This window comes from Argiope bruennichi, chromosome 4 (genome assembly GCF_947563725.1).
Source record: "Argiope bruennichi chromosome 4, qqArgBrue1.1, whole genome shotgun sequence".
NCBI lineage: Eukaryota > Metazoa > Arthropoda > Arachnida > Araneae > Araneidae > Argiope > Argiope bruennichi.
The window spans coordinates 50,882,656-50,904,701 of record NC_079154.1 but is presented as its reverse complement, the minus strand read 5'-3'; the positions used below and the strand labels follow the sequence as shown (position 1 = coordinate 50,904,701).

General features: G+C 29.9%; 1 protein-coding gene across 1 annotated transcript in view; it reads left to right on the top strand.

Moving 5' to 3' along the window:
• The window catches only part of LOC129966853 (uncharacterized), a 47,544-nt gene extending 27,206 nt beyond the window's left edge, over positions 1-20,338 (top strand). Inside the window, exons 2-4 of the mRNA XM_056081445.1 lie at positions 12,121-12,285; positions 17,394-17,577; positions 18,808-20,338. Coding sequence (XP_055937420.1) covers positions 12,121-12,285; positions 17,394-17,577; positions 18,808-19,063 — 605 coding nt within the window. The 3' untranslated portion in view covers positions 19,064-20,338. The remainder of the gene's footprint in view (positions 1-12,120; positions 12,286-17,393; positions 17,578-18,807) is intronic.
• Positions 20,339-22,046: the final 1,708 nt, after the last annotated feature.

Genomic DNA, 22,046 nt, shown 5'->3' with positions numbered 1-22,046 from the left:
TTTAAATAGAAGTCTTCTGTTTGTTTTTCTCTGCTAGTTTCAGTTTACTTAATGTATTATATTTCGTGTCTTAAACTTAGTCATACCTTATTTTTTTATAATATTCATAAATCTGAATTAAAATCTCTAGGCATTTTAGAGGATATTATGCAAAATAGAATTTGATATCCATAAAAATATCTAGCATTATTTCAATTTAATGGATACAATTTTATCTTCTTTTTTATATGACTTGACTGGGGAAAACCTTTGTATTTATAAAAATCGAACATATTTAAAGTCTGAAACGAATGAGTATATACAATTAAATTGAAAAAATAATCTCCTTTTCACCCCTTACCTTTATCAACTAATTCTGCTTTAATACTTGCTGCTGCTACTGGGCATAATCGTAAAACAAGTTTTATTCGGTGGCACAACGATAAATAAATGTTGCAACTGCTTAGTAAACCTGATTCTTAACATTTTTTTTTTTCTGTGGCAGCTTTTGAAAAAAGTATTCATATTCGAATGGAGAAAATTTTATGGTTGAAGTTAATACTTTTGTGAGGTATAAAACAAAAGCATGTCTATATGGAATAATTATTTAGGTTATGTTCTTGTATGTGTTACCTAAGCAGTCTGTCGCAGGTGAGTTTTATGTGATTAGTGTTTGTTTTTATGGCAGAAGCAGAATGTTCGTGGAAATTAAAAAATCGTTTGGAGCATTCTAGATTTAATTGCATTGATTTAAACGTGCTTATTATTAAACCGTATAAAATGTGTTCTTTTTGAATTTCAAATATAATTTGTAAATTGATAAAACAAATAAATTGGCAGAAAAAAATATTTAATTTTGTAAATAGATCATATAAAAAAAAGGTTATATACAAGAAAGAAATTATTATTTTATTCATTAAAAATATGATTAATTTATTCAGAATTGTATTTATTCTTATTAATTTTTCCTGTAATTTGTAAACAAAAATATTTAGTTAAATTTATTTTTTTTATTAGATTGTGTAACACAATAATATAAAATAAAGTGCTAGACATAAAAGCACATTTTAAAGAAACATTGCCATTTTCTGTTTCTTACACTTAGTTTTTGTTTTACTTATTCAATATTTTATAATATGTTGTCAAAATAAATAATTTTTTTGGATATTTTTACATGCTGAAAATAACATATATATGTTTTCTAATTATGCTTACATCTTTTGATATAGTTAATATAATCTTTTTTATTTTTATTTATTTATTTATTTTGAGAATTCTTGCATGTTTTGAAACTTCTGGAATTCATTGCAATAACTCAAGAAACGCCATTCCACGTAGCTTTATTTATATGTTATTCTTATAAAGGAATTTTTCCCTATTTTCGTTTACACATAAAAGCCACCCTTTTTTCCTGTTATCATTCCTGCGAACCTAGGGGTAAGTGTAAATATCCCCTTTCCCCTCATGCATATTGTGTAACATACCAGCCGATAATGGGAATGGCAGACCACTTAATGGCGACGAATCCACGAATTTGCTGTTTATCCGGAGTGCGGTACGTCTTCCCAGGAATGATGCCTTTTTGTCAGAAGATTACTTCGCTGGAATTCTGCGAAGTCGACCCCTCTGCGCGCGCAGGGGGTGGTCTAGATGAGAAAAGCTCCTTCTCAATGTCACTGCGTCGATCGGGTCAGTGGTTGCTATGTTTACCTTATGCATTTCTAAAGAAACTGGCGAGGGAGAAATTATTTGTGCTTGCGTTGCCTTACAAAATGTCGGTATTTTGGAATTTAAAATGTTGGTATATCGTAATATGGAAAGCATGTACCCGTTCAGGGTGCTTTCTGTGCATTTTAAACTGGTGTATTAGATACTTTTCTCAGATCTTGCTTGAATATCTAATCTTATCTTAATTTTATAAGTAATTCTTTTATCTCCATTTTATTAACTATTTATCTTATCTTCATTTCATATAAAATGTCTGTGTTGTGTCCATTTATGAACTATATATTATCTATCTCGTTCTTAATCTTTGAAATGATATATTTTATCTTTATTTTTACTTTCTCGTATTTGAAATCTAGAGAAAGTATTGTAACCCTCAAACATTTGAAATCACAGATTTTGACGAATCTCTACAGATCGAAAACGCACTTTTGGGAAATGTCTATCTCTTTGTGAAAATATAACCTAAAAACGCTTTGATCTAGAAAGGTGTCTTTTAGTATGTGGTCTTCATACCAAATTTGAAGAGTTGTGTCAAATTTTGAGCAAATTCTGTTCAGAGGAAGTCTGTCTGTCTGTTCCAGTCTTTTGTTTAGAAATTGATAACTTCTAAACGCAAAGAGCTGGATAAATAAAATTTGATGCACAGATTTAACATTTAAAATGTCTAAATCTCTAAAAATTCTACATCTCAAAATTCTAAATCTCTACATTTGTATGCATATAAATGCAATGACTTAAATCAATGAAATTCGGTATGCGATCTTGTAATTTAACTGTAGTTCCATGTCAAATTTGAATTCCGATCTATCGGAAAAAAAGGCTTCCTACATAATACATAAGCTCACGAACGATTCTGTAAAAAGGTTATATTCACACCAAAAATCTATATTTAACTTTTGTTCGCTAATCCCATGAAAGACATTTACGGTCTTATACAAGATTCACAATTTTATGCAAGGAGAAAGATATAATACCTTTATTGGAGAGTATGCGGGAGAGTTTCGGAGAGACCACACCTGCTGGTATTAATAGACATTTTTCCTTTAAAATAAAAGTAAGTCATGTAACTCATTCTATAACTTAGAAACTTGAAAATACATAATACGATATTTGCAGACGATTCAGCTGTTCGTGACTTTATGTGTATTTTCAGGTTGTGTTTTCTTTAATTATAGATGACGAAGTGATTATTTGGTGACCGATTATTATTAAATTCTAAGCTAATTTAGAAACATAAAACAATGCACCTAGTGAAAGGACCGAAAACATTTATTTTGCATATACATTGCAAAAAACATTTTTAAATAATAACTATGAGCATAGTAATAATTTATTATGGTCACAGTAAAATTGAAGTCAATGTGGTGAATTGTTTGTTAGCACTAAATTATCAACAATCCAAAACGTCAGAAATTATCTGATTGCTTCAGATTGAACTGTCTGGGGATTCGTTCATCAGATAACGCATCGTTTTTAAAAACGAGCTTGAATTGCAGTTTTCTTGATTTAAAAACCTGCCCACAATGCTTTTCAGAAGTTGCCAGTTGTAACTCTTCTCTATTATTCACTTTTCTTCACCAACATTTTATCATTTTCGTTGAATGCATTCGTCATATTCACGTGTAATATTCCATAATATTCCAGTGTAATCTTCGCCATTTTTTCCCATGTGTTAGTAGGATTTGTTACAATGAATTTTTCTTCATTTCATATCTTTACAGAATTTCATTTATGAAGACATAAGAAATGCTATAAAGCTCTAGGGGAAAAAAATCATAAAATTCTGCTTAAAAATAAATAAACTTCCATTTTCACCACGCACGTTTTGGAACAAGGTATAAAATGTTTCTTACGTCAATCGTTTGTTTTCTTAAAATAATCGAAATTATTATTGCAAAGTAAGAATAATAAATTATAACTGAATTACTCATCATTATATTTTATTTATTTGCAATAGAATAAACCAGACACATCATTTGATTTTTGGTATGCTGGTATAAGTTTAAGATAATACTTTCATGAACGCATGTATCTCCTTTAATTAAAAAAGAAGTGTAAAAGTTTTGCCGAATGCAGTTTAAACGTATGTTTACTTACTTTTCCATTCTTGTGTCAGATGAACTTTTACTTTTCTGTTCAAAGGTATTTGTTTTCGTTGGACTCCTTGAAAATTATATTTTTGTGTCCCATATTCATAAGTCAAAAAACATTTCAAAATTTTCACCATCATTTTATTTCTTTTGTAGCATTTGTCATTCAACGGTTTTGTATAGATGGGTCTTCTTTTATTCTTGTAAAAAGAAGCTTTTGTGGCAAAAGAACGTTCTAATTAAAAAACCATTCCAGAACCACGAATTCATTGAGCTATTTTTTGAATGGAAAACCTGACCCTCTGTTTGTAGTAACTCAGACCCCATATTTCCCTCTCTAACGTAACCACAAGCGATAAAAAAAGACCCGAACGTTAAACATGGGGAGGAAGAGGCAGGGGGGGGTCTGAACCATCTCTGTGAGGGTGGCTGCTATCACGTGAATGCAGGTGAATCAAAGCGGGAGGCGGGGTTGACCACGAAATTCCTTAGAATAGCTTGGAAGGGAAGAGTTGTGTCCTGATGATTATTTTTGTCTTCCTTGCCCCCTTCCCCCCTCCTGTGAATCCAGTATTCGCATTAATAACTCTTGGAAAGAGATCCGGTCGGTTCCCAGACGATTTCGAGTTCACCCACACTCTCTCTCCGCCCCTTTGCCTACGCTTCCAGTCCATCATCGAGTGGCGTTCGAAAAAAAACCTGTCCTCCTGCTCTCCTCCTTCCTCCAAAAAAAAAAAAAAAAAAAAAAAAATCAACCTCTTGTCGAATCATTAAAGGAATTCTTATTTAGAATGTAATGATAGTTCTGTATTGCTGAAGAAAACGATAGCGTGCTCTCTGCTGATTTGGTTTTATAATCTTTTTGGAAACAAACCCAATTCAGATGAGATAATAGAATTTCGCGTTCTGTTTTGGAATCCCATCTTTATGATTTCTAAAAATATATTTAGATCGGAAAATTACCTTTACAAAAATAAATAAATAAATAAAATAAAAAGTAAAATTTATTCTAAGGAAAATAAAAAAAATATCGACAAATAATTTCTGGTATAGAATCGTTAAGATGATCTTCAAAATGAAGCAATGGATTTATTAATTGTCTGTCAACAAACATTTCGACTGAATATTTCATTCTATCATTTTTGAAAGTCAGATTCTCAAAAAGTTGTATGTTGTTTACAAAAAGTCTAACTTGCTTTTTCTAATTTGCTGTCAACCTGTATTACTGTTGCTGGGTTTATATATGAAAAGTATTTAAAAATCGAAAGTTGTAACTGTAGTTTTTTTCAAGTTCCAAGAATGAATGAAATGCATAATAGTTCTCGTCGCATGAACAGTTATCGCTGTGTAATAAATCCAAACACTTTCACTTTAATAATTTAATATGTATCAAACTATATAAATTGATGTTAATTATTAATATCCTCTTAATAATTATTACAAGCAATGAAAGTTTGATATATAGACCTAAAATAAAGTAAAATAAAAGACTTTTAGCTTTTTTTTTAACCTTTTTTTTTTTGCACCCTTTATTTTCTTATGTTTTGAAATCATACCTAACACATTTAGCATCTTTTTTGGTTATTATCTTTCCTCTACAATATACAGAAAATTCAGATAACTTAAATATTTCAAACTGTAGAAGAACCGAGACTCTTGATAACTTCCTTATGAGGTAGATGAAAATAATGAACGAGTTTCATGAACAGTTATTTAATTATGTTCTAATTTTTACATTTTACAAGACAAAATAAGCACGAACACGAAAATACACGACACTCACTTAGAATATTATCTAATAATGACTCCCAAGAAAGATCATGGGAAATATACTTTGATATTACTAAGGTAGCGCCATCTGTTGTATCAAAAGAAAAGGCAGTAGAGTTATATAACCGCTACAAAACTTTATACTAACAATAAAGCATTGTAGTTGTGCCGAAAATATGCTCGAAATTTATCTCAGATTCTTATTTAATTTGGGATCCTTTCCATTCGAATATTCTGCCGAGAACCTATTATTTGATTCGTACATGACAATTGATCTGTCTGCTAGATGTTAATTGAAATTTTTAAAAAATGCTAGAACTGAATAAGAAGATTGAATGAAGCTCTTGTGGCTTCTTCTTCTAATCCAGCCAAACGGAATAATAGGTGCTGCTATACCACGTCCTTTTATTTTCCAGAGTCAATAGCATTCTTCTTTAAGCATGCTAATGCTCTCAAGCAGAGCCGATGAACGTTGGGATCAATTAGGCAAAGGGTTAGGGAATGGGAGCCAGATAATTATTGCCCTTTGTCTGCATTCGGCTATGGTGGAATCCTCTTCATAGAAAGCACATAGGCTGCTCGGAATGTGCTAACTTTTGTTCTTCGTACATTCAGAAGCTTCTATTAAATGCTGATTTTAGCTATGGAACAATGGAATGCAAAGATGGGGGGAAAAATACTTCGTTATGAACATATGACTAAATCCTAATGTGTGATATACCTTCTTTGAATTTAAATGAGCTTCGAAACTCGTTCAGGTAACAATGTACTGGAATTTTAAATCGTCTGCTTGTATCGTTTCATTTCAAATTTGCAAACGATTTATTTATTTTTTTGATTGAAATAAATGTAATAATCGTCTTTTTTTTAAAGTAAAAATTTACCTGTAGACATATGAATGTTTTTTAATACCTGTGGTTTGTTTTTTAAATTTCCGGTTTTGATTATTCTTTTAATTATTATCTATGAATCATCCTGTTTTTAATTATTTCACATAATAATGACTAGAAATTATTTAATTATTCCATTTTTCATTTTGAAATCGTTTGGAAATTTGATAAACTAATGTTTTACTGAATTCTGAAATTTGTGATCATTTTTTAAAAATGCTCTCAAGTCTAATCTTTCTTTAAGTTAATTATACAGTTCTAATGGAAATATTATTTATTCTTTATCAATTATAAATTTAGAACTGAACCTAGATGAAACAAAATCTTCATGTGATCTCACAAAGGTAATCATTCTTCTGATTCATATTCAAATAATTTTTTACTGTATTTGGAGACTTCAATTATTTAGTTGAAGAATGAAAAAAATTCTACGATGAACTTTTTACACTGCAAATATCATCATGAAGTGCATACCAGATTGAGCTTTGTGATTTGTAATAGTCTCCGAGTTATAATGGTCAAAGTGGAAACCGGACCAAGCTTCACTAATCAAAAATCATAAAGTCCATCTGTTTCTCGTGAAGGTAAAAAGGTTATGGGGGAAAAGCCATTTCCGTTTAAATTGAGAAGAAACAAATTCTCTAGCAACAAGATAAAAAAGAAAGATTCGAACATAACTGTAGATTCTCTTTTGTTTCGTGACATGACCGTTGTCTTGTGTTTCAGCATTGGATATGGTTCACGCGGCACTCGGAAAGAATACTTAATCTCAAAACCATGTTCCCTCGCTCAATTTAGAATAGAAGGAAAACCAGCAGTCTCCCTGTTCCTTTGTTCTTGTCCAATTAATCCTTTCTTTCGCAAATAAAAGCTCTCTTTGTTTTATTTCTTCTCCCTCTCTTTCCATCCACCGACTTGGCCTCGGAAACAAGAATTGTGTCCATACCGAAATATCTTGTCTGGAAAGATTCATCTAATAAGTTCTACTTCACGTATTAAATGTTGGAATTCGTTCTTTATCATTAATTTCTGTTAAATAGCGTCCATAAAGTATTCTAGTTTTAATTAATTGGTTTTCTGGATACATTACTTCACGGAAGAGTTAAATGAATTTCACTGCAAGAGATTGGGATTTCCTCTAGTTACTAAATCCCGACTCCGACTTGGTCAGGGTTAAATGAAAAAAACTTACTGTTCAAGAAGTTAATAAGCATTTACATTTTTTTAATGCTATTTAGGATTTTTTGTTTAAAGATTAAAGCTGATTTACTGGAATAAAATGAATTGCACAAGTAATTTAGTTCTTAAGAAACGGCTATTTGTACTGATTTGTCAACCTGATAGATTCTTTATTAATCCTATCTTAAAGGTCTAATTTAGATTAGGAATCGTTATTTTATTTTCGTTTTAAATTCAGTGCAGTGTATATTATCTCCAAGTCCGTTACTTCAATTTTCCAGACACTTATATATAATTCGTTTGCTTATCATTGGACATGCAATTTCTTTCTAATGGAATGATATCCATCTTGATATGCGTCTGTTGTATTTACGAATTCCTGGACAATATCTACAAAAAATTCGAAACTTAAATTTATATATTTATTTTATTTTAGTTTTTGAAATATTTGCAAATAAAATATCCTCCATGTTTACTGCTTCATTCGGAAACCAACTATAAATTGTGGATTTCCTTTGAATATTATGAATGAAATGGGATTATCATTTGCAGATTCTTAATGTTTTTATAAATAAATCATTAGCATATATTATAACGGTTATTTAAAAAAATAGCAATAAAAAATAGATCATTTCCAACATTCGAAGTGATTTTCTCTTACAGAAAATCAGATGGTAACTGTTCCATTTTTTGTTTAATATTAATGTTCTTGTCCAAAATTCTGATGGTAGCCATTCCGCTTATGCTTAACATTATGGTTGGATGGGAGGGGGTGACAATAACATAAAGAATCATATTAAGCATTCAAAATGACTTGTTCTAGCACAAGAATCAGATGGCAGGTGTTCCACATTCTGCTTAGTATGAATGAATACTTCTTATTCTGATGATAACGAATTGGTTGGAGCCAGAAAACTGTTCTTGTTAAATTTTATCATCTTTGAAGGTGATCATACATTACAGTTGCTGAGCGTGGGCAGCAAGCTTTCCATAGTTCTTAACCCACCATTTGCCTTTCCCATTACACCACCGTTTATCTGCTCCACCCCTATCATAGGAGTCACGATGCTAGTTTCGAAATAACATTTTCATACCATCCGATGGCCATTAGATGATAAAAACCACTTCCGTGTTGTTCAGAAAACGGAACTATATGGAGGGGAAAGAACTCTCAACTGTATAAAACTGGTATCAAAGAAAGTTGTTTACGAAACACGTTTTAACTTTGTAGTTGAATGCTGGTTGGATTTTGGGAGTTATTTATACGTCAACCACTTTAACTTATAGCATTTTTTATTTACAACCGTGCATCGGTTCATTTAATGTGTGAATCCGTAATGCCCTGTAGTCGTGTCCAGTTGTTCAAAAATTAAGATAATGAGCAGTGTCAGGTCAGTGAATCGCAATAAACCGTAACCAAAAGAATAAATGGAGCAGAAAGAAATTTTTTTTTTTCTTTTTTTCTTTTTTTTTTTTTTGTTATTTATTTTGCTTTCTCTTTAATGTAACTCTACACTTAAGAATTTATACATATTTTTCTGATTATACTGTAATAACTACAGAAAGCTGTTTACAATGATAAAAATAAATCTTTGAACCTCATTTACTATAAAACATGTTTCTAACAGTAAAACCTGCGTGTTTTATTTTTCTAAATCGTAACAGTTAATCTTAATACGAAATAAACTAAATTAAAAAAATTTATTAATAATTTGTGTTTGAGAATTCGTGTGTACAAATTACTTTTCTATTAAATGTGTATTCTATTTGGATTTTAAATCCTGTAGAATTATGGGGCAAAAGATGAACTGATAAAACTACCTTGTCTTGGATTATTTTCCCATTCATTACGTTTTTTATATTATTGGTCTTTTTTTTAAAGCTTATTTTAAGCATTCTACATCATGTTCGCTTTAAAAGCATTCTCATTCTTTTTTAAAATAATAGATTTTTTCAACTGTTCATACAAAAGTGGTAAAATATTTATTTTTGTTCTTTTATATGCTCATAATGCCAACAATATTCGAAATCGCATTCAAGTAACTTTCTAACACTTTAAACAGATTTAAATGAATTATGTCAAAGAAGATAAAGTAGTTGTGAAAGACAAAGGGAAAGAATTGTTTTCATTTAGTTTGCATATTGGACTTCCCGAGACTTTTCTCCAGTCTTTCTTCTCGGGGTTACGACAAATAAAGTTCTGCTGCCATCATTCATTACAAATTGTGTGCATCAGATTGTGCAATGCAGAAGAGATAACCTTTTCAAACACAAATTTGTTAGCATAGTTTTATGTAGGTTCTCAGATCATGACTTCAAACTATGGAATCATTTCCTTTCCCGCCATCAACGATCCGTTACGGTTACCGCGAGAGTTACGCAACTGCCGAGTTGTGATCTTTTGTGTCTGAACTTATTCTCTTTCCTTTCCCTCCCGTTCAAACAAAAGGGTCTCTCTCAAAATGCGTCCATCTCACTTTTTGCCATTGTTCCACGATCGCTCTGTTGCCAGATATCGTCATTTCAAAATTACATGAACTGGGCTGGGTGGCTCAACCGACAGCGCTTGTCCATAGCGATAGCACAATTCTTTTTTTCCACGCTGAAGACTAATCGTTTGGGATAAATTTCAGCGGAATAATACCTCTTCAAGCGGATTGGATGAACAGTTTTGGGTCTGAAGGAAAATAATAAGACTTGGAATAGTGAATATTGAGATAACAATGGACTCGCGGAATTACTTTCGACTCGAGTTTTCTCAGGGTGTGGTTTTTTTCATGCATTTTATCTTAACTTTTTCATTGGATTGTTGAAACTGGGAAGGGCCCACACTTGCTTCTATTACGATTATGTCAGTCTAGTATGTTTTATGAAGGGAAATTCCGTATTCAACCGGTTTCTTTAGCTACTACTTAAAAGTGTTGCGATTCATTACCTGGAGAACTTGAATTCAATTATACCTCGCAATGGTTATTCAGAGGGTTAAAAAAATATTATTGATGTTTGAAATAGTGACGTGTTTTAACATGGCTGTGATTGGTTAGGGGGGGGGAGGTTTTTTTAAAAAATTTGGAGTGGATATTTTATTATTATTTTTATTTTCATTTTTCGTCAATATAATTTTTTTTTCTTTATTAAAGCAAAGGATATTTTCCAAGTTATGGAAGGTTTTTATAGTATATAAAAACGCTATTCATTTTCTTGGTCTTTTATGAGAGGTTACTTGTGGGACCGATTCTTTTAGAAATTCAAATAGAATTTTTCGCTATTATAGAGATCTTTCTTTTCAAAGAACATTTGTAATTTTAGTTATGCGATAGTTTAGCATTTGATCTTTGATGAAAGGGCGAGTTTTACAATTGAGGTTGTGATTTCAAATTAGAGGTCAGATTTCCTTTAATAAGAGGGAGGATTAATAAAGATTTCCTTTAATACATTTAAATGCTATTTTTACGCTTGTAATACTTTGTTAATACATATATTTTAGGTTAACTTTCAGAACAGTTTTTGATAAAATGGCTTTTTATAGTTCTGTCATTTTTCAATTTAAAATCTAATTATTAAAGGGAAATTTAATGTAATAATAAATGACTGCGCAATATTATTTGTAATTATATTTAACAAAGGGTGATATTGTATTTTATAAAGTAATGGAAATTAATCTTAAATTTACTATCGAAAGTTATTAATTTCTGTATTGTAATTCATCGGCTTCGAGATAAATTTCAGAAAATAATGTAGATGTTTACGGCGTATAAATATAAATAGCAATCCCAAAGTTGATATAATTTTTGTTATGTTTTATTTCAGAAATGAATGTTTATTTTGAAAACTTAGGAAGTCTTTTGATATTTTCATTTCGATCGATAAAATATATATTTATATTGGAATGCTGTAAGCATTCAAGCTATTATTTCTAGATGTTGAAATCGTTTGCTTTTTCATAAATTTTTGTATATGCTTGAATATTTTCTTAAGATAAAGGAACCTATTTTGACCAGGGTTTATTTATTTGTTTCCAAATCCCCTCACCCTCTTTAGGCATTTTAATTATTACAAAGTATGGAGTTATTTTATTGAAAGAGAAATAGTTTTTACTAAACGTAAATATTCTGACTTTGTTACTGATAATATATATTTATATAATTATATTTTGTGATTAAATGAAAATAAATAGAAAAAGTTCGAATAGTTTCATTTAGCAGTATTGCAAGTAAAGAAAGGATATTTTATTATAATAAGTCCCATATCTGTATATTTAATATCGTCTAGAGGAATCATTTCATGCGGTTTCGTGTCTTTTTGGCATCATACAAATATGCAAACGATTTACAAATTAAATTTTCACTGCTCGAATTTCACTTGCATCACGTGAATATGAGTTATATTCATTCAATCTTTTTCATTGTATAGCGCTTTCTCTTTAAAAGATGTGAGATAATGCAATTACTTTTCGAGTAACAAGATTGTTTTCTGTTTTGCAGGTCTAGGCATCGTGTTGGTCTCTATGAGTGGCGTGGCTTGGCGTTTGACGTCGAGGGAGTCACCATCGTGCAGGGCCATGTTTGGACTGCGCAGGACGAGACATGAACCTCACAGAAGATTCGTGCCCCGTGTACCTCAGTACGGCCGACCGCATCCCTTTAGTGGTGAGTGTTCATTCTTCATTGATATCTTTGCCTCTGTCGTAAACGTTTTTAACTGTGAATGTATTGTAATGTATCTAGGAATGAATTGTATAATTGCTATGTTAGTTTTATTTGCATGATTATATTTAATAGTCCTAATAATGCCGCTTGTGAATTTCAAGTAATAAAAAAACAGGATGATGCAAAAACTAATAAAAAATTCTCTCCTCAAGATTCTTTGTCTTAAATACGTAATTGAATAGCCATTTTGAAGTTTGGAGCTGTTTCACTCTTATACAGTTTGCTGTTCGTAAATAGATCACTTAATTATTCATCACGTGTTTGATGAATTATCCAACGACGATTGAATTAATAGTTACTGAACTATAGAAAGAATATAAACAGCTGTCCACCTGTTCTCTCTGTCCTTCATTTTTGGAATTATTTTTGAATCATTCATTTCCTCATGTTCTGTGACTTACAACCATTATTTTTTTTTGCTCCTCTGAAGGAAGAAAACAAAAGTTTTTTTAACTGTAACCACCCACTATTACACAGCCAGAAATGTCGCCAAGGTTTAAAAAAAATTCTAGTCAGTTATAAGGTGCAATGTTAGATGCTTTCTTTTTTGTTACATTTTTAATTTTTGAGTTTTATCATTTTAAAGTAACAATAATATCATTGTGATACTAGTAAAATACATTAGATTGATTACTAAAAGTATTGATACATTTAAACCATGTCTTGATATCTGAATTCATATAAGATTCTGATAATTTCAGGGGTGTTTGTGCTCCGGGGAAACCCCGGAATTCCGGGGATTTTGAACTTCGATACCCGGAAATTCCGGGGATCGTCGTTCAAAAGGAAGTAGGAATAATAATGAATTACTTATTTTGATCTGGGTAATTTTGTTTGCTTTGAAAGCAGAAAACGCAAGGTCAGTGTGTGTGGTGAAAACTTTTCCTTTCTCTCTCCAAAGGCAGTGATAATGCGTGGAAAGGGGGAAAAAACTTCTTTTTTGTTCTTTCCTTATTGCGAGTTATGACTCATTCCCCCGGTTCTCGGACATTCTCTTCTGGATTCTTTTCGGCAAGTAGGCGTGGCAGAAAAAAAAGGGAGAGACTTCGTTCGACCAGATGTGCGATCACGTGACTTGGGTTCAAAGGTCTTAATTTTGCAAAATTAATGGTTATTAATTTTGCAAAAAAAGTAATTCATTGAACTTTTATAATTAGGTCATTCAATACTTCATAATCGTAATTTTTCATTTCTCTCCCCCCCCCTTCTCGAAACTCCAAAATGTCGGTAGTAAGTCCGTAAAAGTTTCAGGGGATTTTTTGGGGTCCCACAAACACCCCTGTAATTTAAATTTGTCTTTGTAATACAGAGAAAGTATAGTAATCATCAAAAAATTCTCTGCATTTCTCAAGAATCTCTGCATTTTAGACCTCCCCCCCCCCCCTCGAATTCGTAAAATACATTTTTGGAACATATCCGTCTCTCTGTCTATGATAAAGATTACTAAAAAACACTTTGAGATAGACGGTTGAATACAGTCTTTTTTGTATACAGTCTTTACACCAAATTTGTAGCTTTCTATTAACTTTGAACAAAATCGGTTCAGAGGAACTTCGTCTGTCCTGCGGGTCGAATGAATATAAATAAGTTACAAAGTTTATTTCAAAGCGAAAAGAGCTAGATAGATAAAATTCAGCACACCAATTTAACATCTATAGTGGTGATACCTATCAAATTTTGAGACCAACTACGAGTTGACTATCTGTCCGTCTGTTCTTACAGAAAGAAACAAGTAAATGCGATAATTCAAAAGCGCAACAACTTAAATATATCAAATTTTGTATGAGATTTTATGACTACAAGCGCAGTTTTGTGTCAAATTTTTATTTCAATCGGTTGCGAAAAACGTGTCTAAAACACAAATTCGATTTTCGGATGCTATTAACACGGCCAGGGATTAATCGCCAAAAGTTAATATTCGGTAACTATGATAACATTGGTAACTAACAAATGCCATGTAAAGCGTTTTCTGATATGAAAAGTTTATTAGAGAATATGCGAGAAAGTTTTTGGGAAAAACCATTCCATTTTTTTAATTATTATTAAAATTATTATACTATTTTTTTTCCATTTATTATTTAGCCTCATTTAAGAACTACGTGACGTTGAAAAATCTCGTAATCGCATTAGCAAAATCTCTCAGCCATTTCCACCAATAATTGTATGTTGAAATATCTTATTGGTGATATCAACTGTTAAGTCATATAGTCTTCCAACTGCGACCAATATTTCCGTAATATAAACACAGTTTTATATAAGCTTTTTTTTACTCTAACTTTAAAACATTAAGAAATAGTGAGATATTGTGACTACAATCGAAAATTCAACAGTAGTCAAAGAAAATGCTAGAATATATAATTGTAAATTAAATTGAGAAAATTAGATTATGGAAAAAAAGGTAACTTTGATGAGTTTGCTATAAGAAATCATTAATGTGTCAATCTCTTTAATTAAATATGGGGTGGGGGAATCTAGAATGGTATATTCTTATTGACTACTTTGATATCTAACTTGGAAAATGTTCGATTTTTTTTTTAAAGAATATTCGTTTTCGCTCAAAAATAATAATAACAATGATCCTAATCTGATCTGACAATCTATTTCGCTGATTCGGGATTAATTTTCCTTATTGTTTTATATAGCAAACCAAAACTTTTAACCAAAATTTCTTAAACGATACATCTCAACACAAAATTAGGACTTGCATATTAATTGGGATTTCAGGAAATCATTTACACAATAAATTTAGATTCTGCAATATTAGCAGGTGAAAATATTTCATAAAATCAATTTTAATTTGAAACATTCTATTGAAAATTTTCTAATAAACATAATTAACTCAATTTCTTTTCTCTTTAACATTTAATCCCCTTTCTTATTTTTGCTTGTACTTGAAATCGCGAAAAAATACTCCTTCCATTAAAAGTATTGCAAAAAATATTTGTTGTCAAAATATGATCGCGTATAGGAAAAAATAAATTTAAAGAAATCTATTTTAAACAAAAATTCGAAGTGTGTTGATAGCAATGAACTCTCGCTAGAAACTTTCAGAGTCAAAACTCAAAAACAAATAAAAATTTAAATTCATTTGACATTCAATCCACAACACATGTCGAAAATGGCTTTTTAAAAGACTCTTCATCGCGCGAATTTTGTTTCGAGGAATTTTATGAATGGAATGTCGAATCATGTGAGTGACCTGGATGTTTAAAACTGACCTTCCAGACGGCAGACAAACGACACACGATTTCAGTTTGCATCACCCATCTTTTATTGTGTAAACTCGTTCCCGAATGATGTGAAAAACCGCTACCACTTCTTTCTGTTTTTTATAACTCACGCATATTTTTGTATTTTAAGTAAGTTGCCGTGCCATCTGCGTAATAAAACAAAAGACGATTGCAAAAAAAAAAAAAAAGGAACAAATACACGAATTTTATTGAAATAATTTAGGAATTTCGAGTTTTTAAATTTATTCACTATCGAATTAAATCGTCTGTCTTGCATATTCACATTATGAATGCGACAGATGTTATGACAAACTGCGCATGCGCTTTTTAACTGATATCTAATGCAGTGTTTTATTTTTAAAAATATATGATATTGCTCGGCTTTTGATTGTGATAATGCAAGAGGGAAAGACGATTGCTTGTATGGAAACATGTCTTGCATTTTTCTCTTAATGATCATGTGTTACTAAAACATGAATTGCGAAATTTGATAGAAGAATTTTTAAACTGCCACATTGTATGAATTGTATTCTTTTAGGCCTAATATTTTTCTATCAAACTTGCATTTTTATATATTGAATAATATAGAAAAAATATTCAGAAATAATATAGAATAAATTTTAAAAAAAACAATCATCAATACTATTTAGATAGACTAGTTTTAATAATACTAACAAACTCGTACGATACTGGTGTAAAGAAGAAACTATGTTTAATTATTTAGATAAACTTTAAGAATAAATGAAATAACTAAAAATTAATTAAATTATAGAGCAAAAAATTGAAAAGTTATTTATTCTGGTAGTTCTTTGTTAAGAACATAACAAAAATAAGTTCATATTTTTAAATTTAATTATATAAATAAATCCCAATTTTCATATTTTTATTGTCTGTATTCTTATTAAATTACAATGTACTGGATTTATATTTTTAAAAGTTTCTTTTTCTTAAGGTTTTAAACGTATTCTTTATTATTTTTTTGGCTGAAGAGAAAGAGTACACCAAGAAAAAGTTGGCATTTATTTAAATTAATAAAAGAATTGATTCATAAAATTCCATATGTAATTTACCAAAGAATATGAATCACGTGCTTTGAGATTTGATCAGCTACTGCAAACTTTTGACAAAAATAAATTTTGTTTGTAGTTTGAAAATTAAGAAGGGGGAGGATAAATAAATTACATTAATTTTTACTTACTTATCTTTATTCTTTTTAAGAAGACAGCTTTTTTTTTCTCTCTTTTTCCACCTCTTATCTTTAAAAGAGTTATAAAAATGCGCTGTTATAATAAAAAAAAAAATTGAATAAAGGAATTAGATTAAGAAACAAAAACTTGGATGATTTTAATAAGAACTGCATGAATGGATGACATTTTAATTGAATTAACTTTTGTTTTCAGTAAAATAAATAAATAAATAAAATCCCAAGCACATGCAAAAAATGTACAGGAAATCAAAATTCTTGCTTGAAATTGGAATAAATGAATTGGTAAAATAAATTTAATAAATGAATTATTATTATTGTGTTGGAATGAGCACGAGTCTCGCCTAAATATGTATCCAATATTAAAAAAGAATTTCATCTAACATTATATAAGTTATTGAAGTCAGTATAAGCTTATATTGAATTGTAAACTTATTTTGAAATATTGCGTTGCTTTTTCTGTATAGTGGAAGAAAAACATTGAATAGGAAATATGACAAATCAAAGAATTAGTTAAAAATTAATAGATAAAAAGTGTTCATTGATTTGACAGTTTACTGTAGTAATTTTTTCTTGGAGTTCAAAATGATTGATGTGTTTTTCTTACCATGCAGCAATGTTGTATCCGGACATCACGCTGCGGCCTCCCCCTCCTTCCTATCAAGCCTCCATGCAGGAATATCGGTTGCGTCTTCTGCTGATGGACAGACAATCGTCGCCCGTCACCCACCAACCCCCTCCCCAGCCACCCCCTCTCCCGCCCCCAATGTACAGAGGACCGGCCACCGTCTATCCAAGGTAAGAATTTTTAATTCATTTCAATTTTTAATCATTTCAATGCGTAAAGGAAGCAAATGATGCTTTTACTGATATGTTCAGTTTTAATGTAAGGGGAGGATGCATTTAATAAATACATTTTTATGTATGTGCAAAAAAAATTGATTTTTTTTTTAAAAAACTTTTTAGACCTTAATTTATAATTCATTATTATATGAAATTTCGGAATCAGTTTTGTCTGTAAAAAGTCTTTGGTTTTATTTACATTGTAAATAATTTTTTTAAAGCAAATTCTAAAATTAAATTTTTTAAATTTTGAGATCCGTTAAGTTCCACTGTAATTAATATTTTAGTGACTAGCATAAGTGATATATGAAAACTTAAAAAATATCCAAACCTATTAATTAATTAATTAATTGGTGTTAAATGGGATTTCAGAACCAGTTTTTTTCTGTAAAATGTCTTTGGTTTTTATTTCCATTATAGATAATATTTTTTAAAGAAAGTTCCATTATTGAACTTTTCAAATTTTGGGATCCATTAAATTCTACTGCAATTAGTTTTTTTAGTGAGCATCATAAGCGATTTATGCAAACTTAAAAAAATATCCAAACCAATTTATTAATTGTTATTTTATTTACCTTAATCAATTTATTGATTTTAGAATAGAATATAGATAAATTGTTTTTAAAAGAACGTTAAATGAATTTATTTTTCGCAATTTATAAGTTGTAAATTCAAAAAAGAATCCATATAAATATTTATTATCCTGTGATAAATATTTATTATCCTATATTTGCTAGAAACCAGTTCTTATGTATGAGTTGCTGTTAATGGAAGGAACGTCTCTCCATTTTTAAAGCGAAAATAAACAAAGTGTATTTTCGTTTAAGGATATTATTATGTTCCGAATTGTTTATTGTTCCGAAGTTTTCATTTTGTACAGAATGCATGCAAACTTTTAATGTGATCTCTTCCTCTCTCTCTTTTTGAATAATGTCTCAGAAATTTCTAATAATTCTTCTGCTATTTCATTTGTTTAAATTTTTGGCAGGAAATTAACATAAAAGTAATGTTTCATAATGTGTAATTTCATAAAGGCGTTCGTAGCATTGGCTATCAAAGTGACAAAAGAAAAATTGAGTGACAGTTGGATAATTATTTTAGGATTTTGAATATTTTTTTTCTACTTGATATGTGTGTTGTAAATGAATCAGTCGCCATATTTAACATTTCTTTTGCATTTTGTAGGTTTCCTGCAAATGTTGGGATCTCTGATTACAGTAGGCCGCCTAGCTATCGCTCTAGACCGAGTTCTGCTGGTCAACCGAGTCCAGTAGGGTTGGAGGATGTAGAATTGATCAATAATCCTTCTACATCGAGTTCACACCTTCCTAGTGACGTCATTTCTTCCCTCTCACCAGCTGCGTCACAAAATGCAGTTCGATCAGCGCCATCTAGTGCTTCTGCAACGAACAATCACGTCGAAGTGGTAGCGGAAGTGTAACGAGAGATGGCGCCGACTAAGGAAAAAAGAAATGAAGATTACAGCTGATGTTTGTAAATACAAAAATACGAACTGTTAAAAGAGAAAAAGGAACATATATATTTTCACTCTTTTGTCCTCATATTAAATGGCTGTAAATACTTTAAAACGTTTCGAGTCATGCACAGTATATTGTAAAAAGATTCTAATCACTATTTTAGAATAATGTGAATATTATTCTTTCCTGTTAATATCTTCATAAAAGAACGATCTACGATTAATGCCAAGAGGGAGAAAAAAAGAGAAATAAACTCTTTTTTTCTGCTGAAAAATAACTCGTTCAGATAGAAGCAGGCAAACTTGTACAGAACTTTGACTGAATATTATGTGCAACTTTTTTGAAATTAAAAGTACAAATATCAAATTGTTTCAGCTTCTTCATTCTTAAAAGTACTGCCATATTAGAATCCCTTGTTCTTTTTTTTATTTTGTTTTAATTTTATATTTAGAACATCAGAATTCTGTTTGCAATTCCTTAATTATGAAATTTGTATTTGATGTAAATGCTAATGAAATAATTAGTCTTGAAGTGTAACAATTCCACTTGAAGTGTAAGTAAAATAAATTTGACTTTTAATTACTGAGGATTCAAATAATTATTTGCTATGTAAAAAGATATAAAATTTTAAATAATCATAAATCTATAATTGCATTGATTGCTATCTGAACAAGAATTGTATGAACTGGAGATATTCAGGTGACCTATTGTTATAATTTATTGAAATGTTTGACATTCTTAAAGTCATTCTCGCAAAGCTTGTGATAATCTTTCAATGGCTTGTTGAAAGCTACAAATAAGCATATCTTTTCATTAATATAATCTTAATATGTTACTGACCAAAAGTTATGCAGTAATAGAAAGAAAATATTTTTGTTAAACAAAGAACTGAGTGTTCATGAAATGAAGTTGATTTTGTAATTTGTGTTTTGAAACATTTTGTATGTTATGAGAATCGGGAGGTAAAACGAAGAACTCTTCCTTGACGAAACGAAATATGCAAATAATAAGTGTCCCTTTATATAAGAAAAGTGTTCAATTTGTAAAAATTTAGTTCCTTTTGTAACATTGAAGAGATCTATGCAAAATTTGTTGAAAATGAAATTCGAGCTATTGTTTCTTTCTTATTATGTAAATGTGAATATTTTTGTACAGAATAGAGAGAATGTTGTGCCATACTTATGTATTTATGTGTTGTTACTGAATATTTGAATAAATTTCCTGTAGATTCCAAAATATTCAATAGCAGTTTCCTTTTTCTTTTGTTTCGTCACGAACAAACTACTGAGGTAAGTTATGTTCATGAAAATAACATGGAGGGGGGGATTACAAAAAGATAATATTGATGATGAATTTTTTTCCCACTCTTCTAAATATTAGTAACTATTTCGAATTTTTTCAAATCTTATTAAAGCAATTAGATAAGACGATTAAAAAAAATTCATTTGAAACTAAGCGTTATATAATGCAAGCATATCTATACAGTATTCATATACAAATTTTATGAAAGAAAATATTAGAATTCAAGCTTAAAGCATGGCTGTTATCATTCTAATTTACTCAAATATAAATTTTATATTTTACTGCAATTTCTAAAACATTTAATGAAAAAGATTCCAAATTTGTGCTATATGAATAATTTACAGTTTTATATTGCACTTGAGGAAGCTAATTGCTTTTATTATAGAGCAGGCGAATGTTGTTATTTATTATTGGATTAAACTGTTGATGCGAAAGAACGATTAAATATTTATGAGAAAATAAAATTGTTTATTGATATTATTTAGGTTCGTTCTAGGAAATTTACACAGGATTTCTAAAAAGTATCTACACTTTAAAAAATTATTTAAAATGAAGTAAAAAAGATATATATTTTTGGTTTTCTTTTTATTCAAAAAATAGAGCCTTTTAGTTATTTATTTATTTTTTTACTGAAGTGAGTTCTGAATATGATCCCAACATTGATACTGCCATTCTCATTTAGATGGAGTTTCTACTTAAGAAATTTTGTATGTTTATCTAATTTACATCCATAATATAGACATATTTGCCACTTAGGAGTGCATATAATAAAGATTTAGCTTCGGAACTGTCAATTTATGAATGGCATGACAGTGTATAACAATGCATCGATTTTCCAAGGTTCATAAAATCTAACTGGAAATATACCATATATTGAAAATACACATATTAAAATACATTTGTTTAAAAAAACTCGTTTTACACTTGAATCTTACTTACTTACACTTTTACGCTTCATTGAATATAAAAAATCGTTTCTTCGAATCAAAAATCTAAGTTTGCTTTCTTTTAATAATTGTAAAATGTAAAAAAAACTCTTTGAGCACTTTTATATCCAAATACTTTTCGATTTAAAACTTATAACATTTTGAAAATGGCAAACAATTGAGTTTTTATAAAAAGAATTGTTTACTTTTTTAAAAGAGGGCAAACATTTATTAATTTTTAAAAAATAAATAAATTTATCCCATTAAAAAAACAACTAAATAATCAAATTGCTTTGATGTATTATGAAAGCTCCTCCCACCCATCCATATGCAGTTGTAAATAAATTAAAATTTTATGTAATTCAGTGAACATAACTGTGACATCAAGTAACATGAGTGAGAGAGAACTGAAGTGATTAAATTTTGACTATATGAACTGCTTTATTAAATAAAAACAAATAATCAAAATCTTGTATAGTCTATTAAGAGTTTAAGCATTGTAAAATGAAATTCATTGATTTGGGCTATCAATAACAAACTTTTAACAAAATCAACATCTTTTTTTCTTTCTTTTTTTGGTTACTATATAAAAATTAACATTAACACAAATTCAATGCTCTCCAGCCAAGGATATATTGATTAGTAGATTGACTATAATAAGCACTGTATGTGGACACATGTTTTATCATTACAATTAAAAAGTTCTGAACTTGATGCC